The sequence below is a fragment of the Lissotriton vulgaris genome, chromosome 5 (assembly GCF_964263255.1).
Source record: "Lissotriton vulgaris chromosome 5, aLisVul1.2, whole genome shotgun sequence".
NCBI classification, from domain to species: Eukaryota; Metazoa; Chordata; class Amphibia; order Caudata; family Salamandridae; genus Lissotriton; species Lissotriton vulgaris.
In genome coordinates this window covers 1,811,164,125-1,811,185,288 of record NC_141693.1, presented here as the reverse complement: position 1 = coordinate 1,811,185,288, position 21,164 = coordinate 1,811,164,125, and the positions used below count along the sequence as shown (strand labels likewise).

The 21,164-nt window shown below is 42.9% G+C and overlaps 1 protein-coding gene across 8 annotated transcripts in view; it reads right to left on the bottom strand.

Annotated features, from left to right (window-relative positions):
- SMARCE1 (SWI/SNF related BAF chromatin remodeling complex subunit E1) overlaps positions 1-19,944 on the bottom strand; it is a 186,582-nt gene extending 166,638 nt beyond the window's left edge. For 4 of the 8 annotated variants that reach the window (XM_086924215.1, XM_086924220.1, XM_086924218.1 and 1 more), the window contains exons 1-4: positions 19,620-19,713; positions 12,575-12,607; positions 6,878-6,921; positions 2,457-2,561 (exon numbers count right to left, since the gene is read on the bottom strand). In XM_086924215.1, the coding sequence (XP_086780341.1) occupies positions 2,457-2,561; positions 6,878-6,921; positions 12,575-12,581 (156 nt within the window). In that variant the 5' untranslated portion in view covers positions 12,582-12,607; positions 19,620-19,713. Of the gene's footprint in view, positions 1-2,456; positions 2,562-6,877; positions 6,922-12,574; positions 12,608-19,619; positions 19,714-19,760 lie in introns of those variants that run through there. The other 4 variants (XM_086924214.1, XM_086924221.1, XM_086924217.1 and 1 more) reach the window with 3 other exon arrangements.
- Between the last annotated feature and the right edge of the window lie 1,220 nt (positions 19,945-21,164).

The following is a 21,164-nucleotide window of genomic DNA, read 5'->3' as shown; positions in this document are numbered from 1 at the left end:
CAATGACAACTGCTACACAGCCACGGCCCGTGGAGGGAGTTTCGGTGGGGCGGAGAGGCAGGGGGAGGGGCAGGGTGCTAAAAACTGGAGTATGGATAATTGAAGGCAAGTAAACAATTTAATTAATAAAACGAATTTCGTAGTGCACCCTACATCGCATTCGCGATGCAGGGCGCGCTACGAAATTTGTTTTATTAATTAAATTTTTACTTACCTTCAATTATCCATACTCCAGTTTTTAGCACCCCCCACCCTGCCAAACACCATTAGACTTTTTTCGGTTTCTTTTAGCCACTTCACAAACACTTTCCCACAGCTCCCGACCCATTCAAGCACTTAGTTCCCTCACGATGCTTGGCAGTGATCGGCTTGTTCTTTCCAGTCTCCACCTTACCCAACAACTCCTCCCAGTCATTTTCTTTTCCTTTGGAGGATCGGCAATTTGCTCCTTTATAAATAATGTGTTTCCTCATGGTCATGACGAGACCGCAGTGTTATAGGTGTATATGCATGGTGGCACATGCACACGTATTTTTAGAAATTGAAAAGGTGCACAGCGAATAATCCTAATGGCAAATGAATGTTCCGTATTGTAAGTAGGTGCTCCCACAGTATTGTCTCCTATCCACGTGACGATTGATTTAGAAAATGTTAAGTGCATTCAATTGAAAATTGGTTGCATACAGAAGAGAATGTTCAAAAAAGGTTCAAGAGATTTATGAATGAATGTCGCTGAACGAAGTTTTTAGTTTGTCAAATTCATTTTTCTTATAGTTCTTTTTTTCAAGTGGTTATTTCATATTCATCAATAACAATTACACATCTGATTAGCATGAGCTCCTATGCATTTCGTGCATGGAGTACAATCAAACAGTGAAAAAAACGAAATAACGAGTAGAGCGGTACTCGTTATTTCGTTTTTTTCACTTTTTCACCATTTGATTGCACTCCATGCACGTATAGCGCATACTTCACGTTTTCTCACCATTTTTTCACCATTGTAGATATTATTGTTTATTGTTAACACTATGAATGTAATAGATTCTATGAGCTTTATCATTCTCATTTATAGATATGCTCCCGGACGAAGGGCCATTGCCCGAAATGCATAGGAGCTCATGCTAATCAGATGTGTAATTGTTATTGATGAATATGAAATAACCACTTGAAAAAAAGAACTATAAGAAAAATAAATGAATTTGACAAACTAAAAACTTCGTTCAACGACATTCATTCATAAATCTCTTGAACCTTTTTTGAACATTCTCTTCTGTGTGCCCCATGGGATGCAACCAATTTTCAATTGAATGCACTTCCAACATGCACACGTATGTCATCATCATGTGGCCAGAAGTTTGGGGGGAGGGGTGTCAGGTCTTTTTGCAGATGCTGTTTAGCACTGACAATGTTTTTTTCCTTTTTTTCTGATGCCAAATAGCACAAGAAACTAGCTTCGGCAAAGCCAAATAGTCAACCAGTGTCTTTCATAGGTGAGACTGAAGCTTTGCTAATGCTTTTGGTGTGATCAGATGTCCTGTGATTTCCACAGCAGTTCTGTTTTTTCACCATCTGCTACAGCAAAATACAGTAAAATTTAGCACGTGTTCCAGTTTTCAGAGAAGATTGACAGAAAATAGAGGGATAACAGTTTTCATGTGTTACTGTGATAGAAAAGCTAGCATTCAGAAAGCAATTTAATAAACAAATGATACAGAAAAAAAAACAGTATTTAAGTAGCCCTTAGTGCTTTGTAGGTCTTTGTTTTCTATGTTGGTGAGATCTTACAAATAAGGGATTTGGTGTGTTTTGGGGGATGAAATATTGTAGGTCAGAGACCCTCTGGGTGAGTAGTGCGCTATACAAATCTTGACTTGACAAGGTTGCGGCTTTTGGTTTCAAAGTCTGGTCAATCTACAATGCTGGTTTAATTTTGCAATAAATTTCACAGCGAGTAAATGTTTGCTGTATAAGCCGAATGCATTATACTTATCTAATTAACCTGCTAGCGGATTGGTTGAGTCAGACGTTTTTCATTCACTTAACAACTAGCTATACAAGCATATTTCAAGGATAGACACACATGTAAAGGCTGAGAAATTCATGCTAAATAAAAACTGATTTTCCAATCCCAATCGCTCTCTTTTGCACACACAAGCTGCTTAACTCTTCGACTTCACCCTCTTTCAACATTTCTTCAACAACGTATTCATCCGCTTCCATGCCTTGTTTTTATCGTCATGCGTCCCCCCTTCCTGCCTTCCAAGAGAACTTCATATCAACATGCCATAACATAGTACTTTAAGACTGTTGTGCTCATTGGCCTTTTCCTTTAAACAGCAATAAGCTTGTGAAATAACAATCTGGAAGCAGCCATATTTATGGACAGCCTTAGCTGAGCTCAAGCCAGGCCGGATTCCAGGCTAGGCCTTTTAATGTAGTAGTTTTGAGTGTCCTACCGTAGCCCGGCTGTTGCTGCCTGCGTTCCCGCCCAGCCTGTAGTTGTTGTAGGCCAGATGGCTGTATGGATTGTATCCCACAAACCCTGGTGTGCTTGGAACTTGCTGATGGAAACAAATGAGAAAAAAATACGGATGAGAAATGAGTTTAAAAACAAGAAGCCAATGAAAATGGAGCTGCAGAAAGCATGTAAAGGCAACTCAAAATTTAGACAAGCAATGATGCGGCACGCATACCTTTTGTAAATGTGTGGAATGCCTCTTTAAAATGCTTTTTAAGCAAAAAAAAGTTTTAAACAGGCAGGAAAAATGGCTGCATGTCAAAAGTAATTCAAACCTGGAAAAACTGCGTCTTTTTAAAGCAGCAGAACCACCAAAACCTGAACTGAATCTCCAAGAAATTAGCAATACAATCGTAGCATGCATCTAGTGTTACCGGAATTTTTAGTGCATTCCTAAGAAAAGAAAAATATGCATTTTAAGTTTTAAAATTCTTCGCCAAATCAACCCCTAGCATGCCTACAAATATATATGCCCGGCACAGAATCTGTTTATTGTAAAATGGCTTTCATCGCTCTTCGAACACCAAGACCCCATTAAACCTTTTTTTCTCGTCTCAAAATCATAAATTATATTCCTGAAGTGCAATCCGTTAGGACATAAGAGGGGAGGTGCAGCAAGAATCAATGCAGATGGAGAGGAGTACCAGGAACATTCAACTTAACTGGCAGTTTTGGTAAGACTGCTGCTTTATTGAAAAACAAAATTTAAATACAGTAACGAAGGGTACAGAAGTAAATACTTTTTAAGAAAAATAATCCCCACCGACAAAATAAAAATGGAAGGACTTTACAGAGAGCACAATTACAGGCTGGAAGGTGGCGTTGCTCTTTTAGAGAATTCCTTTAAGTCTGTACTTCTGTGTACTGATGTTTTAGACAGAAAAATAATCAGCAATTCTGCACACCATCAAGTCAGAATGCAAAAAGTTTTAATCTTAAAACCATAGCAGCAAAAAAGGAAACGGAAGCATGTCTAAAGGCCCATTTTACCTACAATTTCAGAACCCAACACTACGTTCTAAGTGGTCAAACTCTTCCCAACCATCAGAGGATTGATCACTTTACCAGTGGGTAAAGGGAGCATGAAGGGTGGTGAGCCAGCTGCAACCAGACTGTTTTTCAGAACAGAATTCTAAATAATATTTACTTTGCTTTCTTGCCTGCATCACACAAAGAGGAGACATTTTGAAAGGTCAACAAAAGAAAAATACTTTTGTAAGATATATATATCTCTATCTAAACCAATCTAAAACAAATCATTTGAACTGTACTGTTATGGTCAGTAGTGGAAGTGCTGTACAATTGGAGCGAAATGTCCGGACACAATTGATCATGTTTAAACAGTCACTGGGGAAACTGTCTCAAATGTAGCCAGGGCTGCTACGATAGATATCATACTCTACATTGCTGCGCTTTTTTTCAGGATATAATTGTAACAGGGTAATGCTTCGGAAATGGAAATACATGAGAAACTGATACCAAACGGGATAGGTTAGCCCCAGTCTTGTCCATAAAAGCCCTTGGCAGAGACGATCCACACAAAATCCAGATACAAAAGATAACTAGGCACAAGTATTATCCGGTGACACTTATGAACGCACCAATGCCCTTATCTAAAATACAGCAACATGTGCACATCTCACTTTCATAGTACGCAGGTCTCCTTTCAAAGAACCAGAAAACTGAAGCTATAACATGCAATGGGATTGGGTAATAACGGCTAATGTAAAAAAACATTTTAACTCCTCCAAAACACAAAGGATTATTTCGTAGACAATAGTAAAGAGAGCCTCACTCAACCAATACAGCAACAACGAACGTGACTTCACACAGAACAAATATTGGCAACAACCTCTGCTTGTAAATGAACCTTATGAAGAAAATTACATTGGGAACTATTTTGCTCTGGCATTAGCATAGGTCAGAACACGCACATCAAAATAAATTTCAGATTTTTTTTTTTCCAAAAAGCAGAGCCAAAGAAAAGGATCCCTACTGGACAAATTAGGTATTCCAAGATCTAGAGACACTATCAAAACTGACATATTTAAGAGAAGCAGCAGTTTTGAACAAAGGACCTCAAGGTTCAAGTTAAAAATTAATTCTTTCCATACCCACATTCTTCCAAATTCCTGTTTTATCTAGTACATGAAGCTCAAATCAGTTTATGTATAAAAGACCTGAATGACGTGAATAGATCTGAATGTGACTGAATTGATAGCAGCATTGCAAAGTCAAAAGTGTATTTTCAAGTCAAAAACATGAATTTTTGTAAAGCTATGTAATGACTGGTCCTAAGATATGTAGAGTGCCCACAGACAACTGCCGATCTCAAATACAACTTCCACTGAAGACCTCAATCACTAGAACAGCCTGTCCAATTACGAGTAACATCTTACTATAAAAGAAATATTTAAACAAGCATTTACAATGCAATAGGTCTCACAACTGCGAGTTTTGGAGCTATTGACATTGTAAATGGCAATGCTTTTTGCCATTGTTATTTACAATACCAAAAGCAACACCTATTGCTTTGCATAGCGCGGTGTCCGTGAAGACGGCGCCGCGCTCATTAAAGTTAAAAGAAAAACAAGTTTTCCACGATGCATTGTTACTAATGAGCATCTTTCAGCTGTGGTTAGTTCTCCCAGTTCTTTTTCATTTCTTTGCACTCGGGTCCCGTCCTGGAAGTTTTTTTTTTACTCCTTTGTCGTTCAGTTATTCAGAATTGTGCCCGTCGTGTTCCCGTATATATTAGTGGCGTTTTCTGTAGCGCCTAGACTGCCTTCAATACTTCAGAACGTGGTCTTCGCCCCCGATAAATCTGTGATGAAACTGGTTACCCGCTCTTCGTGTTTGTCAAGAAGCATCTGATTGGCTTTTGGGCACTATATAAACGCAAAGTTGGATAAGAGCATAACCTCCGCCCTCCTTCCTCCATGAGGATACCCCCCTCCTTCCGCTGCCCTAACAGTTTAAGCTCCAAACATTATAGATACGCTTTATCTGTGTGAGTATGTTGCCTCAGCAGCACCCCCTCTTCGCCCCACCCCCACTGCGTACCCTCGAAAAACTGCTGTACAAAGTTTCCAAATGCACCTGAAAGGATTCAGCAAAGAGTGAGTGCAAAGGGCGAGCACTAGAGAAGAGGAGAGAGCAGAGGGCTGCGAGGAGGTTAAAGAGGGTGGCCAATAAAGAGGCGGTGGAGGGGACGAGAAGCAGAGACAAATCGGGGGTGAAGACTTGGCGGGAAAGAAAAGGATGGGAAAGTCTGAGAGGGGAGAGGTGGTGACTGGCAAGGAGACAGACTGGGAAAGCTGGACAGAAGAGAGGTTCGGAGTGAGCATGAAGGAGTTGATGGATGTAGAATGAGAAGGAACGGAGAGACGAGGAGAGAGTGCGACGGAGAGAGGCGGAAAGGAGACAGCAACGCAGAGAGAGAGAGAGAGGGGGCGGGCGCCCTTTACAGAAGTCCTATTAATTGTATTCATATGTGGATCGCGCCAGGCATAATGAAGAGGAAGAAACCGGGGAGGGAGGAAGTCAGCAGCTGACACACTAAAATGAAAGAGGCGAGTGATAGAGGAGGGGGAAGTGCTCGGAAAATGCTCCCTCGGAATGTCTGTGCACCGCCCGGCTCTCGTGAAGACATTTCTTATCAGCTTGTTAAATAAACAAGCTGATAAAGTCTTCACGACAGAGGCAAAGCAGGCGATGGTGTCTGGAGGGGCTGTCCAAAAAACGGACAGGGCGGCAACCAAAAACCCTCCTTTCCAATGGGAAGCCAGCGTTTACCATAAACGCTGACGCTACCCAATAGAAATGAGGGGCAGGGCTTAGAGTCCCTTTTAGAAAGCTTGTTATTTACAATATCTCTCGCAGGCGAGGAGCGCATGCACGCTCTAACGCCAGGCGAGACCTAAAAATCCCAAATTAAGTAAACAAGTAAAGGACAATTCCAGTAATGCTTCCCTGGGGTATTAAAAGTAATATTTTTTAGCAAACGTCCCAAATGTTGTAAAGCAGCGATACACACATATATACACACACACACAATAAATCTTTAAATTACAAAAGATAACGGTCTTAAAACACTGTTTACATGCTGCAAGATTTAATCTGCCAACCGAAATGCAAACATGTGAAAAGGCAGGTGCAAGTTCGATTTTTTTATTTTGTTTTAAAATAGCTCTTAAGCAAAAAGTGATATTTTTGTCTTTGCAATCTAAGGTAAAATAGAGCACACATTTCTATGCACTAAACTATTAACATATTCAACGACTTAAGTTAACACGATTTATCTTAACATTTCTACTGGTGTCAACATTTTAAGTAAGGTCTTTATATACTGTTACTTACTGCTGCAGGAGCCGGAACCGGCGCTGGGGCATACGAGAGTCTCTCTGTTCATAAAAAAACATAATACATACATTTAAAATAAATTATTTTGATCCCAGCAATAGAAAAATGTAAACACTTTTGCTAACCCCGCTCAGAATCATAGTTCAAAGTACACACAAGAAATAAATTGGCTATACTACTTTCATACAGTAAGAATGAACCCATTTTGAATAGTCTCCCAGCCAACCGCTTACACCCATCCAATCATCAGCACACACCAAAAACGAAAATGAAATTGGTGTTCTTTTACTATTCAGTAACTATAAGCAAAGTGTACACAAGAAGATTAGTATTGCCAGTTTTAGGATACCTCTATAATACATACAAAATACTTGCTGAGGTTAAGGAAGCTATCAAACATAACTCTGCAGCATAGTCAAGATACTTCAGTTCATATCAAAGTCATGTTATAAACTAGCAAAGCCATTAGGTCTGGATGAAAGCCTTTTGGATTGTCAATGCTGGTGTTCTTTTGCGATTTTTTTGTGAATCCTTTGTTGTTGCGTGCAGCTGTTGGGCCCACACTAGCAAAAAACTAAAATATTTTTTTGTCTCAAAAAGCACACAATACCCCTGCTTGGATAATAAAAAAAACCTGCTAAAATCAAAACTGTAAAAAAGATTTTGGTTAAAAAAAAGGTACAAACTGCCATCGTAGTCCCTGGCAGTGAAGGGAACTCAGTAGTTGTTGGATGTGCTCATTCTGAGAGAGCAGAATACTGTAATTCAGTTAAGTTAACCAATGGCTGAAGTGGGCTGGCTATATGTTGCAGTAACAGGAATTAAAATGAGACCGATATCTGACCAATGGATAAAGACGGGCATCTGAAAGCACCAATACACAATTATATTATAGATTAATTTCAGTAAAAACAAACTGTCTTGGTAACGTCAGATCTAAAAATGGTTATATATTAATTTCATAGCTGTAGGAATACGATTAGGTCACTTATACCAAGTGTGTGGGTGTGGCAAGAGGGCAAAATCTCCTTATAATCACTGATTCACAAACCTATGCTCAGAAAACCTTTATGTAAACAAGCATTGGAAATGCAATAGGTCTCGCACCATTAGAGTTAGTGCTTTTAGAATTGTTTATGGGTTTTTTTGGTAAATGTTTAGCATTTTTGTTTCCTGTAGCCAATGCTAAAGAATTACAAATAAAAAAAGCCATAAACATTTCTAAAAGCTCTAACTGAAATGGTCTGAGACCTATTGCACTGTGTGAGGGTGAGGTGTTGAGGGTGAGTGGGGGTGAGCGTGAGGGTGAGTGTGAGTGAGGGTGAGGTGTTGAGGGTGAGTGAGGGCGAGTGAGAGTGAGGGTGAGTGAGAGTGAGGGTGAGTGAGAGTGAGAGTGAGGGTGAGTGAGAGTGAGAGTGAGAGTGAGGGTGAGTGAGAGTGAGGGTGAGTGAGAGTGAGAGTGAGAGTGAGGGTGAGTGAGAGTGAGGGTGAGTGAGGGTGAGGGTGAGTGAGAGTGAGGGTGAGTGAGAGTGAGGGTGAGTGAGGGTGAGGGTGAGTGAGGGTGAGGGTGAGTGAGGGTGAGGGTGAGTGAGGGTGAGTGAGGGTGAGGCGTTGAGGGTGAGGTGTTGAGGGTGAGTGAGGGTGAGGGTGAGTGAGGGTGAGGGCGAGTGAGGTGTTGAGGGTGAGTGAGGGTGAGGGTGAGTTAGGGTGAGGTGTTGAGGGTGAGTGAGGGTGAGGGGGAGTAGTTGAGGCTGAGTGAGGGTGAGTGAGAGTGAGGGTGAGAGGTGTTGAGGGTGAAAGGGGTGTCAGGGTGAGGGTGAGGGGGGGGAGGGGGAGGGGGTGAGGGTGAGGGGAGTGAGGGGTGTGAGGGTGAGGGGTGTGAGGGTGAGGGGGGTGCGGGTGAGGGGGGAGGGTGAGGGTGAGGGTGAGGGGGTTAGTATGAGGGAGTTGAGGGTGAGGGGGGTGAGGGTGAGGGGGGTGAGGGTGAGGGGAGGGAGGGTGAGGGGGGGTGAGGGAGTGTAAGGGAGAGTGAGGGTGAGGCTGAGCGGGTGTGAGAGGGTCAGTGAGGGTGTGTGTGAGAGGGTGAGTGAGGGGGTGTGTGAGGTGGTGTGTGAGAGCGTGAGTGAGGGGGTGTTGTTGTTACTGTCTTAGCAAGTATGCTAAAACTTTGTGGGAATTAGCCATTTATTTCAATGAGCCAATTGGACAAAACCCGTGAAAACAATTATTTGCAAAATAGGACGCTGGCCGGCGTTTAAAATATTATGTCTATGATAACTCAGAATCAATTGGGAACCTTACCCACGTACAATCTAGTACCCAATCCGGCTTTCTGTATTCTGTCAATTTGTCTCTGACAGCCAACAGCGCCTCCATTTTTTTAGTCACATGAGGGTCATAAAACAATAGTTCCCTTCATCTTTAACTATACGTCCGGAGATGCTTAGAGAATACATAGCTACAGCGTTCTTTGACTTTTCTGTTATATAGAGATCTCGCGAGAACAACGATGCAGCCAGAAAACATTTGTTCACATGTAACTGTTGGAGTTAGCAGTTACTTTGTATCTATGTAAGGCGATTGCAGCCGGCGAGCTAACAAAAGAAGACGACAAGCGAAAGGCGGAGGAAAACGAGGAGGGCTTTCAAAACGCGGCTGCGAGGGGAGATGTGAGATATATTGTGACCGTATTCGGGCCGGTAAACCGGCCGGTGAACCCGCGGTTGGACCCAAAGACTTGCGAGCTTGCAAACTTTCTTATAAAATAGCAGGGAGCATAACTACATTTTCAAACGGTAGACGGATGCAGAGGCTGCTATGCTCGTACTTACTGCTTGCCCGACACCTTATACCGCGGCTGATCGGCGGGCCGGTTTTCGGCTGGTCGGGTCTTTGGATACGACCTGGATTGCAGCTGAGTGCAGACCCTGCACGGGACGGTGGTTTACAGATGGCTCCAAAGAACTTGCCCTGAGCTACGAGAGCAAATAAACCCAACACTGAGGCTGCACTAGCGGTTACAGCCACAACAGCAACAAATGCAGTACAAGGTTCCATGTGCTTCGGAAAATTCAAAGAGGGGGCACTCGCATCGAGAACTACTATGGCAGGTGTGGGGGCGGAGCGGGTTAAATTAAACAAAGAAGACGGACGGAGGAGAGGGGAGGGGGGATGAGAAATGCGAACGAGACGGAGGGAAGAGAGGGGAGGGGGGAGGAGAAATGCGACACGGCGGGAAGGGGAGGGGGCGGAGCGGGTTAAATTAAACAAAGAAGACGGACGGAGGAGAGGGGAGGGGGGATGAGAAATGCGACACGGCGGGAAGGGGAGGGGGCGGAGCGGGTAAAACAAGACGGACGTGCACGCGCTTTTAAGCTCAATGTGCATGCGCATTGAGCTTAAAAGTCACGGGCACTGCAAGGAATCGCCACGATTCCTTGCAAGTTGGGGAAAGAGTGGATAAGTCCCAATACTCTCGCTTGCTCGATGCGCATGCGCATCGACAGGCGAGACCTAAAAAGATAATGGCTTGTAAAGGTACGTAATTCACCTTAATACGAGTGACACGGTAGCCCTTTCACTGAACCAGTTTTTGGAGATCAAAATTTGCAGATAGGTGCCTTCTAGTAAGTCAGTAACAGTCGTAACATACTAAACCGCATTGATATTTTGTTTTTTCAAAGTTGTTCGATGCAAAAACACTGACTTCTTCCACTCCACAAAAACGACCTGGCAAAGCCTAAGAGTGCGGTCTTAAATAGCTGGTACAAATGCTTTTTTGCTTTCATTTTTTATTGCAAGCTTATGCCTTACAAAGGTTTGTAAAAAATGCGGCGACAAACGATCCAGCCAGGGCCTGCAATCAAATATGCAAATTAGCAACCGTTCACTGATGTGGCAGTATTGCGAGTGATCTCTTAATTAGCAAGACTTTCATTTGCGCTGTACATTTTCTTAACAATATATGTGAAGGTGAAAGTACATATAAACCTAACCGACAGCTACACGGTCAGTTAAACACTTAATATCAGCAACTTAGAAATGGAAGCAGAAAATGTAAAACAGCTAAAAAGGTCTTAAAAGGCACCACCTAAAAACCGCTGCTGAAACAAAGAGGAGTCTATTTCACCTGGAAGTCGGACACCAGGATTCAATAACAAATGAGAAATCAGTCATACAGACAGCGCCATTCTCCTTGGTAATAGTGAGCAGTCACATGAGGTAGTAGCTGCTACCCATTACTGGAGCAAGTGCACTGCTACTGTGTCGTGCCACTGTCTTACTTTACAGGATCAATGTCAGCACCTCAAACGCGAATAGCAATGTGGCTTCAGTGGTACATAAAAATGTTCAGCCATCTGAATAGTGTACTACTCGCGTGAGCCACCCCGCGTGCCTTACTTCACCACAAATGTGCCTCAAAATTCTAACACCCACCCAATTCGAACTGTAAGCACAGTACTAATGAAAAATTTCTGAACCCACAATTTTGTAGAACAAGAGTACTAACAAGGTCCTACCGAAATTTCCTAACTGTCCCCGCATGCACTTACGGTTTGTGTAGTCAATACTCCAAAGTTGAGTACTTCGTAAGGGGACAAATCATCGCATGTAACAATATTTAAGATCAGGCAGCCTAGTTTTCATTTGGGAAAAAATGACAAGACTTTTGAAGATGGAGTCTGGATTCTTTTACAAATACCTATCCTCCTTTCTGAACCAGAAAAGAGACTCTTTCACGCCAACATTTTTAGCATGATAGCACATTTTATTGTGCTGCGGAGAAACAGAACTCCAATGAGATTCAGGCAAAGGGGAAAACAGTCTAGCAAAAAGCTTATCTGTGCTGCTAAGTACAAGTAATACATCTGGCTATCAGTTTTCCTGAAAAAACACCAAGGCCCTCATTACAAATGGCACATAAATTGCAATGGGCCGCATAACTGGCTTTTGTTTCTCACACCAAGATATAGGCTGCGAAAAGTAGCCAAAATCTATTTGTGAATAAAAAAAGTGGGAGAGAATTCACGAGTCAGCACGAAAATACCATCGCCCCCCCCTCCCCCCAAGTTATTCCCTAAATCTTTTAATCCCTGTTATTTCCCCATTCCTGGATTTACAAGTAATTGCGAAGGAGGGATAATTTCGAAACACTCATAATCGAGGCCAGTGTCATCTACTAAGCACTTTTATCCACTGCAATATGTACTAGTTGGCTAAGAAAGACACTTAGCATTTGCGGCTTGTTCTCCCTATCGCGTGAAAAGGAGTATGGAAGCGTTCCTGAAACCAACTAGTGTCCTAAAAATAAAAAACACCCACACCCGACTCCTAGCAGTCACTCTCTCCAAAGGCTGGCGAACAAAACTGCACTGCATACTTTAAAGCGGTTCAAAGAAGTTCTAGCAAGTGTTCAATTGTGTCTTGTTACCAACCAACTCAAGCTGCTCTAAGATGGGGATGTGCACTGCTACCAGTCCAGGAAAAAGTCAGAAATGCGATGCAACAATTGCCTTTCTGGCACTTCTTACATGGCAAGTAGAGGCCTTTCATTGTAGAATATAGTACAGGTGTAAAATAAATATAACTGCGGTCCTTCCTGAGCCAAATGAAATATCTGTAAAGTATGGAGCTATAGAAAGGTAAGGTGGTAGTGGGAGACTTACACCTGGTTGAAAGCATCTTTATACTTACTCGACATGTTGACAGACTCCTTAAACGTTGGTCCTGAAAGACAAAATAAAGAAACTGTTCAAAATTAAGATAAGCATAACGTATGTTTAAGCAAATGAATACTTGTCCTGGTGCCAATGCACGGACCCTACAAAACCAAAAGGTATGTACACAAACATATTTTACACAGGCAGGGACATCCTGTGATTTTGGCCAAATAACAATCTCCCCGTGCCGAACAAAATGAATGTGTCCGCCTGTAATGTAACTGGTGGTCATGTAAAGCGCCAATACCTTCAGGTCGAGTACGGGCTATATGAAACCCCCCTCATAACATTTTTTTTTAAATAAAATCCCAATAAATTAATTCCAACTTCAATTACAGAGAAGCAAACAAGGTTAAGATATTGTAAGGACCGCTTCACTGTATGCATTTCAGTACAAATATCTTTAATACCTCTTTATTAGTTTTCCGGTCAAATACAAAGAATTAAAAAACAATTATAGAAACTGTGCAGCCGAAATCAAGAGCTGTCTCCTCCAGCAGGAAAACAATCAACAATAAGTAACCACACGGACACTAACACCTTGGTGTTAGTGTATTCAAATAAGCTATCCTATATCTCCAAACCTTATGGTGTTTCTCTAGACAGCCCTTGGACTTATACAGAAACCGCAGAGCCAAATGGGAGCGCCAGTGTTGTGCAATGTCCTGTTAGCAATAATAAATCCCATACTAACCAGCCGCCTGATGTGGCAGACTCTCCCCCATTCATCCATCAGTTCCAACAGACCTAGCTTCGGCTCCAAGATTATCTCCCTACCCAATAACCTGGAAAAGAGTGCTGCCAATTTTTTGCCAGTAGTGATGCATAACTGGGCAGTCCCAAAACATATGAAACAAGCATTTGCAATGCAATAGGTCTCGCATTTATGCAAGTTTAAGCTATTGGCATTGTATATGACAATGACTTTTATTTAAGTTTTAAAAAACCAAAACATAAAAGGCATTGTCATTTACAATGCAAATAGCTCAAACTAGAATAAATGCAAGACCTATTGCATTGCAAATGCTTGTTCACTTTGCAAGCGGACGTTGCCTCATTTGAAATTTCCGGACGTGCTCACTGGACTAGTCTGCTATAATCGCCATAAAAACAAGCACCACCAGGATTCCACACAAGGTACGAGCCACTAAGTGACGCAAAATGTGCGCACCTGCCTTTGCGTGAAATCCCGGTCATTTGCAGACAGAGCCCCCAATGACAGCTCGCGCAGTCTGACATTTGAGACACATCACGTAAATTTACTTTGAAAATATAATCGGATTTCACCCGCCGCCATTGACAGCGTGGTATTGGAGAGAACGATTTTGGACGGCTTTCTTACCAAATTGATTTTACATACGTGGCACACCATTAAAGAGTGTCCACCCACAATACAGGGGTTACATGTTTCCTATGTAACTAAGTGCCCCCCCACCACCCTACCCGTCCTGATGAAGACCCGTTCATGAGGATACCAACTGTCCTTCTTATCCTTGGGTCGAAACGTCGACAACATTCTCCCCCCATTTCGAGCCTGCATCTTTTTCTGCCCCTGTCCCCTCTCTCTCCATGAATAAGAACACGGATGAAATTCCCCACCGTGATACAGCAAGAAAGAATAACAGTTTTTGGAAATGAGACTCTCAGGGCAGGCTCTTTAAAATCTCTCTAAGGATTATTTAACCTTAGATCCACAAAAAAAACCAGAACGCATTTTTCCGGACCCTCTCGGTCTTTCTCTATCTCACACGAGCACTTAACTTTCACTCTATCCTGTGCACGTTACTTGATGGTAACCCCCTTTTTTGCTTCTTTAAATTGTATATTAAACTATGATGAGGACTTTTTATGAAAAATAAATAGTGGAGTCCTTTCCTCTACTTTTAAGACATTCCGAAACCTATTGTGTGGTCTGTTGGACATTTGTTTTTGGGCTATTGTTTTCTCCTTAAAAAGTTCTTGCATTACAGGATTAATTCGCATGTGGAAGGAAAATTGAATTATATGTTTTGCTACAAAGTACCAATAATCGTATTCAGAATTAACGTCTAGGACCACTTTATCTGTAACATTTGCGTGAAATCCCGGCGCCAAATAAAAAAAAAAAACAGGTGCAACCAAGGAACAGAGGGTAAATAGAACCATCGTTCCATGGGCAATACGTGAAGCTTCCTTGAAAGGAGCGCATATTGCTGATTTAGCCATGGGTGGGTGCGTGTGTGTGTAAAGAGTGGTCCTGGAGGGTGTGCATGGAGCACACACTTACTCGCCATTTCACAATGATAAATCCTCTTAAGCATTACGCAAAAGTGAACTTTTTCGCGTAACCATGACCAGTGACGTCAGCAAGTAACACGGGGTAAATTCAGAGCTGCGCAGTATTTGCAGTTTGCGCCAGCGCAGCACTACAGGTTTCCGTGCCGTGTTGCACACATCTCAGTAAATGTAGGCATGTGAACGGTTCCCAATGAAGATCGAATCAAGATATTCAAGCCTGCTTCGCCCCCGCCCTTCGATTCATCAGCCGCTTCCAGCAGAACGTCTGGCAAGACTGGAACACTAGAATCAATCAGTGCCCATTGTTAGTGTCATTCCTGAGAAAGGCTTAAAACTTCTGACTTCAGCAGACAAAGCTTCATAACGCAGAAAAGGACATATTACTCTGAGCAGAGTGTGATAAAGGAAGATACACAGTCCAGCTGTATAGTTAGATAATCCTTTATTGTAGCTTGCTTCTAGGATAGGTGAGTAGGAGAAGATAGGAAGTACAGATATAGCCCCACCAGGAGCAAGCTCCAAGCAGCTCAGCCTGCGTTCACCAACTGACACAGAGCCAGAGAGACACCCAGGCATTCTATGATGTCATGGTACATTCTATTTAGTGGAGAACAGTAGAGAAGTAATTTACTACACATCCTCCTTCCTTAGGGAATGACAGCAGAATAGAGAGAAAGATAGGCAAGTTACCTCAAATATAACATTTGCATGAAAGTACAAAATGAGATAGACAAATCTAATAATGTACAACAAGAGGTATCATTAGCATGAGCAGAAACACAATAAGATGCTAAATATTAGACGAAAAGAAATACAATACTAATAATACTACATGCCTCATCCCCCTCCCTTAGGGAAACGGCATGGTTTAGATGAATAAAGACCAATGCAGCAAAGAAAGGTGGTCACGCTCACAACCTCCACATACATGGGTACACCACAGGGTAAGCACACTGATAAACAAAGATGAGCGTAGACACAGACCCTTGGGAGAGATACAACAGGGGTAAAATTCACTCTAGACAACCGGAAGAGTGTAAGCCCCACAACAAAAATTCCCTAGAGAAAACGCGAGGGAACCCCCATCCACCAAGCCAACACTGATCCCACATCTTTCGTCAGTACTGTACCCCTAACCTCTGGGCAGCAGCTGGTAACTAGGGCCTGTCCGTGGCCCCAACACATCCCCCAATGCTCCTCTGGGGACGGACACGGTCCGGTGGATCCCGCGAGCAGCTGTGGCCAGCTCTGCAGCCCAAAGAAAAAACACCAGCCCGCCACCCAACAGGAAATGCTGGGTCCCTTGAGCCCTCACAGTCAGGCAGGACGATCTACAGGGGCACCCTCAGGGGATTCTGCCGCTCACCCCCCCCCCTCCTTAAAGTCTCCCTCAACACCAGCTTATCCTCTTTCCAATTCCAGGGTCCACCACCAATCTGTGTGGCTCAAGGCCCACCAGTCGGGACGGAAGTAGGCTGCACGTCTGGCCTGACGGCACCCTCTTTGGCGAGCAGGGAGAACAGCTGTGGCAATGAGGCCGATCAAACTACTCACCAGCACAGAGGATGGTTACAGATCAGGCGCAGTGGACGGGAGCTTAGGATCTAATGCTACCACATTGGCCAATCAGGTCACCCCCCCCACCCCATTCCTGTACGATTTCAGTAATGAAAATTGCTGTATGTACTTGGAACATTAAATTCATGTTAAATACTTTTCTATACAGCAGCATTGGCCAATTCCTTCGGTCTGTGTCAAGAATGCTGGGGGCTTGCTGTGGAGAAGTGTCTGGTCACTCTTGCCACCCCTTTTCAGAGCATCCAGTGCTGCACGTATCATGTTAGTTTTATTGCTACCAGGAAACGTATAGGGATCTGCAAATAAAACCCTTTCACCACACACATAACCCACCTCACGCAATTGCCCCCATCCATCAGCTTCATGAAAATTCCCAATGTTATATTGTTCGTTTGTCTATTCAACGCAACAAAAGATGACACGATCTACATCAAATTGACTTTGGCATTTGAAACTGAATATCCTACTTGGTAAATGATGCGCTGTCATATACCTTCAAATAGCTGGAGCAGTCACGTACCCTTCACTCCTCGACAACCCCTTCAAAGGTAAGAGTGACATTCTAGGAACAGTACAAATACAGCCTTACCCCAATGTTTGTGCCTTATCAGCAACCGAGTTCCCCTCACTTAAATTGCCTCTGTAGTAGAACTCCCTGGGGTCGACCCTGCTACACCTGTAAGCTAATGTGTATTGTCTCACAGTTTAAAAAGGAACTATCTCACTATATTAGGGCTCCCGGTTTTATGGTATTTATTAATTTAAAATGTCCATCTGTATTTATCCATATTTACTTTTTGGTCATCTTATTGGTATCTATATTTATTCTGTGCTTTGAAAGGAAAATTAGTCGTAAAATGGTATATTTTCACACTTATATGTGTACTCATACGAGGATGCCTGTCGTGTTTTAGCAAATTAAACAGCCACATATAACAAAATACTACACATCTAGATGCATATTAGCATTATACTGCAAATATATGTTAACATATGCCTATATTTATGGAAATCTGATCCGGTTTTGTAACTCCTCATGCTGTCTATCTGTTCAGCTTTTGCCTAGAATTCATAAAAAGACAGTATGGAGTACAAAAAGCACAATTCTGTATATTCTCACTTTTAAAAATAAATACACATTGTTTTCGGTCTGTAATTTGTAAAAATCAGTAATAACTGGAAACTTTGTGCCTTACCTATAATCATTTGCTAGAACAGTTCCTATTTCGCCAGAATCCCTCCATGGCAGAACTGCTCACCTAACTGACACCTCTGACTCATGCTACTATTGCACCTTGAGGCTCTTTCCTCTTGTCTGTATTCCTCCCTGATACTCCAACTGCCTCCCCAGTAATTCTCCTTTTGGCCCCAACTGCATTGTTTAGACCTAAGTTCCAAATGAGGGGGAATTACATTCCCTATGTTGGCACAAGGACCAGAATTCCAAGCTTTGTGGTAAACGCCGTAACATTCACCACATTGCCCAAGTATACATTTTACTAGTTCAATATTTGCTATTTATTGTGGGAAAATGTGCAAGGTGTGGGGAGGCACAACTTGAGGGATGTGCATTTAACATAAGTTGCACATATTATGCCTCATTTAAGAGTATATAAACTCGTACTATCAGGTACTATACCAGGTTAACATGTCACACTCAAAATTAGGCTCTATGGCTGCCTAGGATTCTCACAGGTGTGCTCCATTTGGAGGCGAGGTGAATGCGTGAATGCTGGGGGTCAGAGTGACATCAGACATCCATTCTGCTGGACTTGGTTTCTATTATTTTGGGGTGCTCTTCAGGTGAAGGCACGGGACAGACAGCACCTTCCGAACAAACCAGGTATTGAATTCGACACAAACATGCACTGAATTGCGATTGCAACAATGTGTTTATCAGCTGCCAAGTTAAATTTAAAGTTTGCAGGTGTTATAATTATATACGTAGTTTATGTATAGTAAAATGAATTGCCTAAACAGAACCTGGACTGCTGGAGGTGTCAAATTATCATTGTGGGGGTGTGCTGCAAAATGTCACATTCATGGGCGTAAGTAAAAAGATCTAAGCAAGGTTTTTGCACTGGGGAGTATTTGCTACATCTTTAAAAAGTCACTTTTCTTTAGAGCAGTATTAAAACTGTTTATTTACACATGTTTATATCGACAAATAGCATGCTGTCTTAAAACCTGCCTACTATATTTCTTAAAATTCGGCATGACCTTGAATTACTATTTCCCTCCTTTATTTAGAATGGACCTCTTATTTTAAATGCCTCTATAAACTACTCTAAAATATGAGGCCTGCCTTTAAGCATTTTTTAAACTCATTTGCCGCTCACATAGCCCCTCTAATGATCACATCCAAGTCACTAATGTACCCCAAAGAAACTAATGCATGTAATGGTTACCTTCAGCACGCAAGACTAACTCAATAACCAATGGACTGACCACTAACTTTGGGCATGCTGTTCACCATAAAGCGCTAGGGATATGAAGCACTATATAACTACAATTTCAATTCAACATTCCTAATATCAGGTACCGAGGCATGTCCCACCTCCCTTCGAGACAATGACTGCTCCCACCACTGTATCTCTTTATTGGTCTCCACCACTCTTCTTGGGCAAGTTATCACCTCCTCTGTATTTCTCCATGGGGTGATCATAACATCCCAAGTATGCCAGGTGTGGTTACTCATTGGACTAAATCGTCAACCGCTAAGATAAGAGAAAGTGGGCTTAGTTCCTAGCAGGTCTACTCAGTCGTCAACTGTCCAGAGGACGCTAAAATCCGTACCGCTGAGGTAATCAACGATGTACTTATCTGTTCTCTGGCAAGTTGCTTCTCGGTTCAAGAAAACGCACAACTAATACACCTGTTACGTTTCTCGAACCATCGCTAGCTCACTTTCCTCACACAGTCCAGCTTTGTGGATCGCTCTCTGTTTTACTGAATTTCTTTCTACCCGAGCTCTGCCCGTACCTCAGTTTCTCACCAGTGCCCGGTATCTCAACTGGAGGTCCCAACACAGCCTCCGGGACCAGGGCCCAAGCCGACTATGGTCACGGCATGCTAGGCAGTGAGCCGATGACCCCTTACATTTCATTTACCTTTCCTGTAGCATCCTCTCAGGATCCCGTGTGTCCCTCTACGGGCCCCCTTACCTCAGTTATAGTGCCCCGGGGTGTCCTTCACGGTGTACCCCTCCTACACGGCGGCCGTTCTTCCCGTTTCACCCCTTTGTTCCTCTACGGTTCTGCCGCGCCTGCGCTTTCGCTTTCTAACATTCGTCACAGCTTACATACCTCGCTGGGTAAAATGTCGAGATCAGAAATGAAGCACGTCTGCCCCCACTGCCTTTCCCGCTGCCCCTATCTCTTTGAGCGCAGTAGGGTCCATGGAGTGAAAAAACGATTAGTGTCGAATCTGAGCAAAAAACACAGGCAGGGCCGCCATGATGGAGAAAGAGGGAACTCTACCCAGACAGTCAAACTAACCGTCGGTATGATTAAACAGAAAGTACAGCATACACGGGAGGAATAAAGACGCCATCTTTAAACGATACGTCTGCATTAAAAATAACTAACGATTTACGCGTTCTGGGCAAATCAAGCAAAACGCTGAAAAAGATGACAAGGGAGAATGACAGTTCTTTATTTTTCTAATGTTTATTTTAGAGTTATTATTTTTAATGAAAATAGATGTTGATATTTTTAAGTAGCGATTTGTGGTCTTCTAATTTGTATTTATATATATAGTGACTTTAATTTTTTTGTTTTTTTCATTTACGTTTCTCGGCCACAGCCTCCTGTGGGTGGGCATTTCGCATTCTGAGCTATTTATCGTTAGTCCTCTTTCTTTCAATTATAAAGAGACTTAAGCAACCACTTCCGTTATTTTCAAAGTACTCTCAATCGTTTGATTTGCTTGAGTGGCACTGGGCGCTTCCCTAACATTTCTCCACAGCTTCACATTACTGATGAGACAGTAACGTTTTGTCATTGCTATGTTCAAAATTTAGAATTCGTAGAACCTTAGTGGCAGATTTATGTTAACGTGCGCCACAGTGCGCGACAGCTCCGCCACCCATGGTGCGCCGCATTTATAATGGTGCAAAAACGGCACAGATGCGTGACGCATCTGTGTCGGAAATGTGGCGCATTGCTGGAGTTGCGTCGCAAGCGCGACGCAGCTCCAGCAAGGCTCGGAGGCGCCCCATCTACACAATGCTGTATCAAGACCTACGCCTGCTTCAAACAGGCGCAGGGTTTTGACGCAGCATTGGCCTGAAAGTGACTGAGATTTCACTCAATCACTTTCAGGAGGCGTTCCTGCGCAGGAACGCCCCCCCTGTGCAGGAACGCCTCCTTATGGCGCAGGGCTTTACAACGTGACGCATCTCTAGATGCGTCACGTTGTAAATAGGGCGCATTGTGTGCGCCGCAGTTGCGTCAAATAAAGTGACGCAATTGCGGCGCAAGGGCATCATAAATCTGCCCCTTAGTGCTTTCTGTTCTATTGCAGCTGGTTATTCCTTGCCTGGATGTCAAGCTGTGAGCACTTGAAGTGATGTCTGTTGTTGTTCACCAAGCTTGTGGGTCTATTGGTTTATCTTCAATTTTTTAAAATTTTTATTGCGGATTTATATAGCGCAAACTCGACCCAAAGGTATCGGAACGCTTCACTTAAGCACCGATTTCGTTACACAA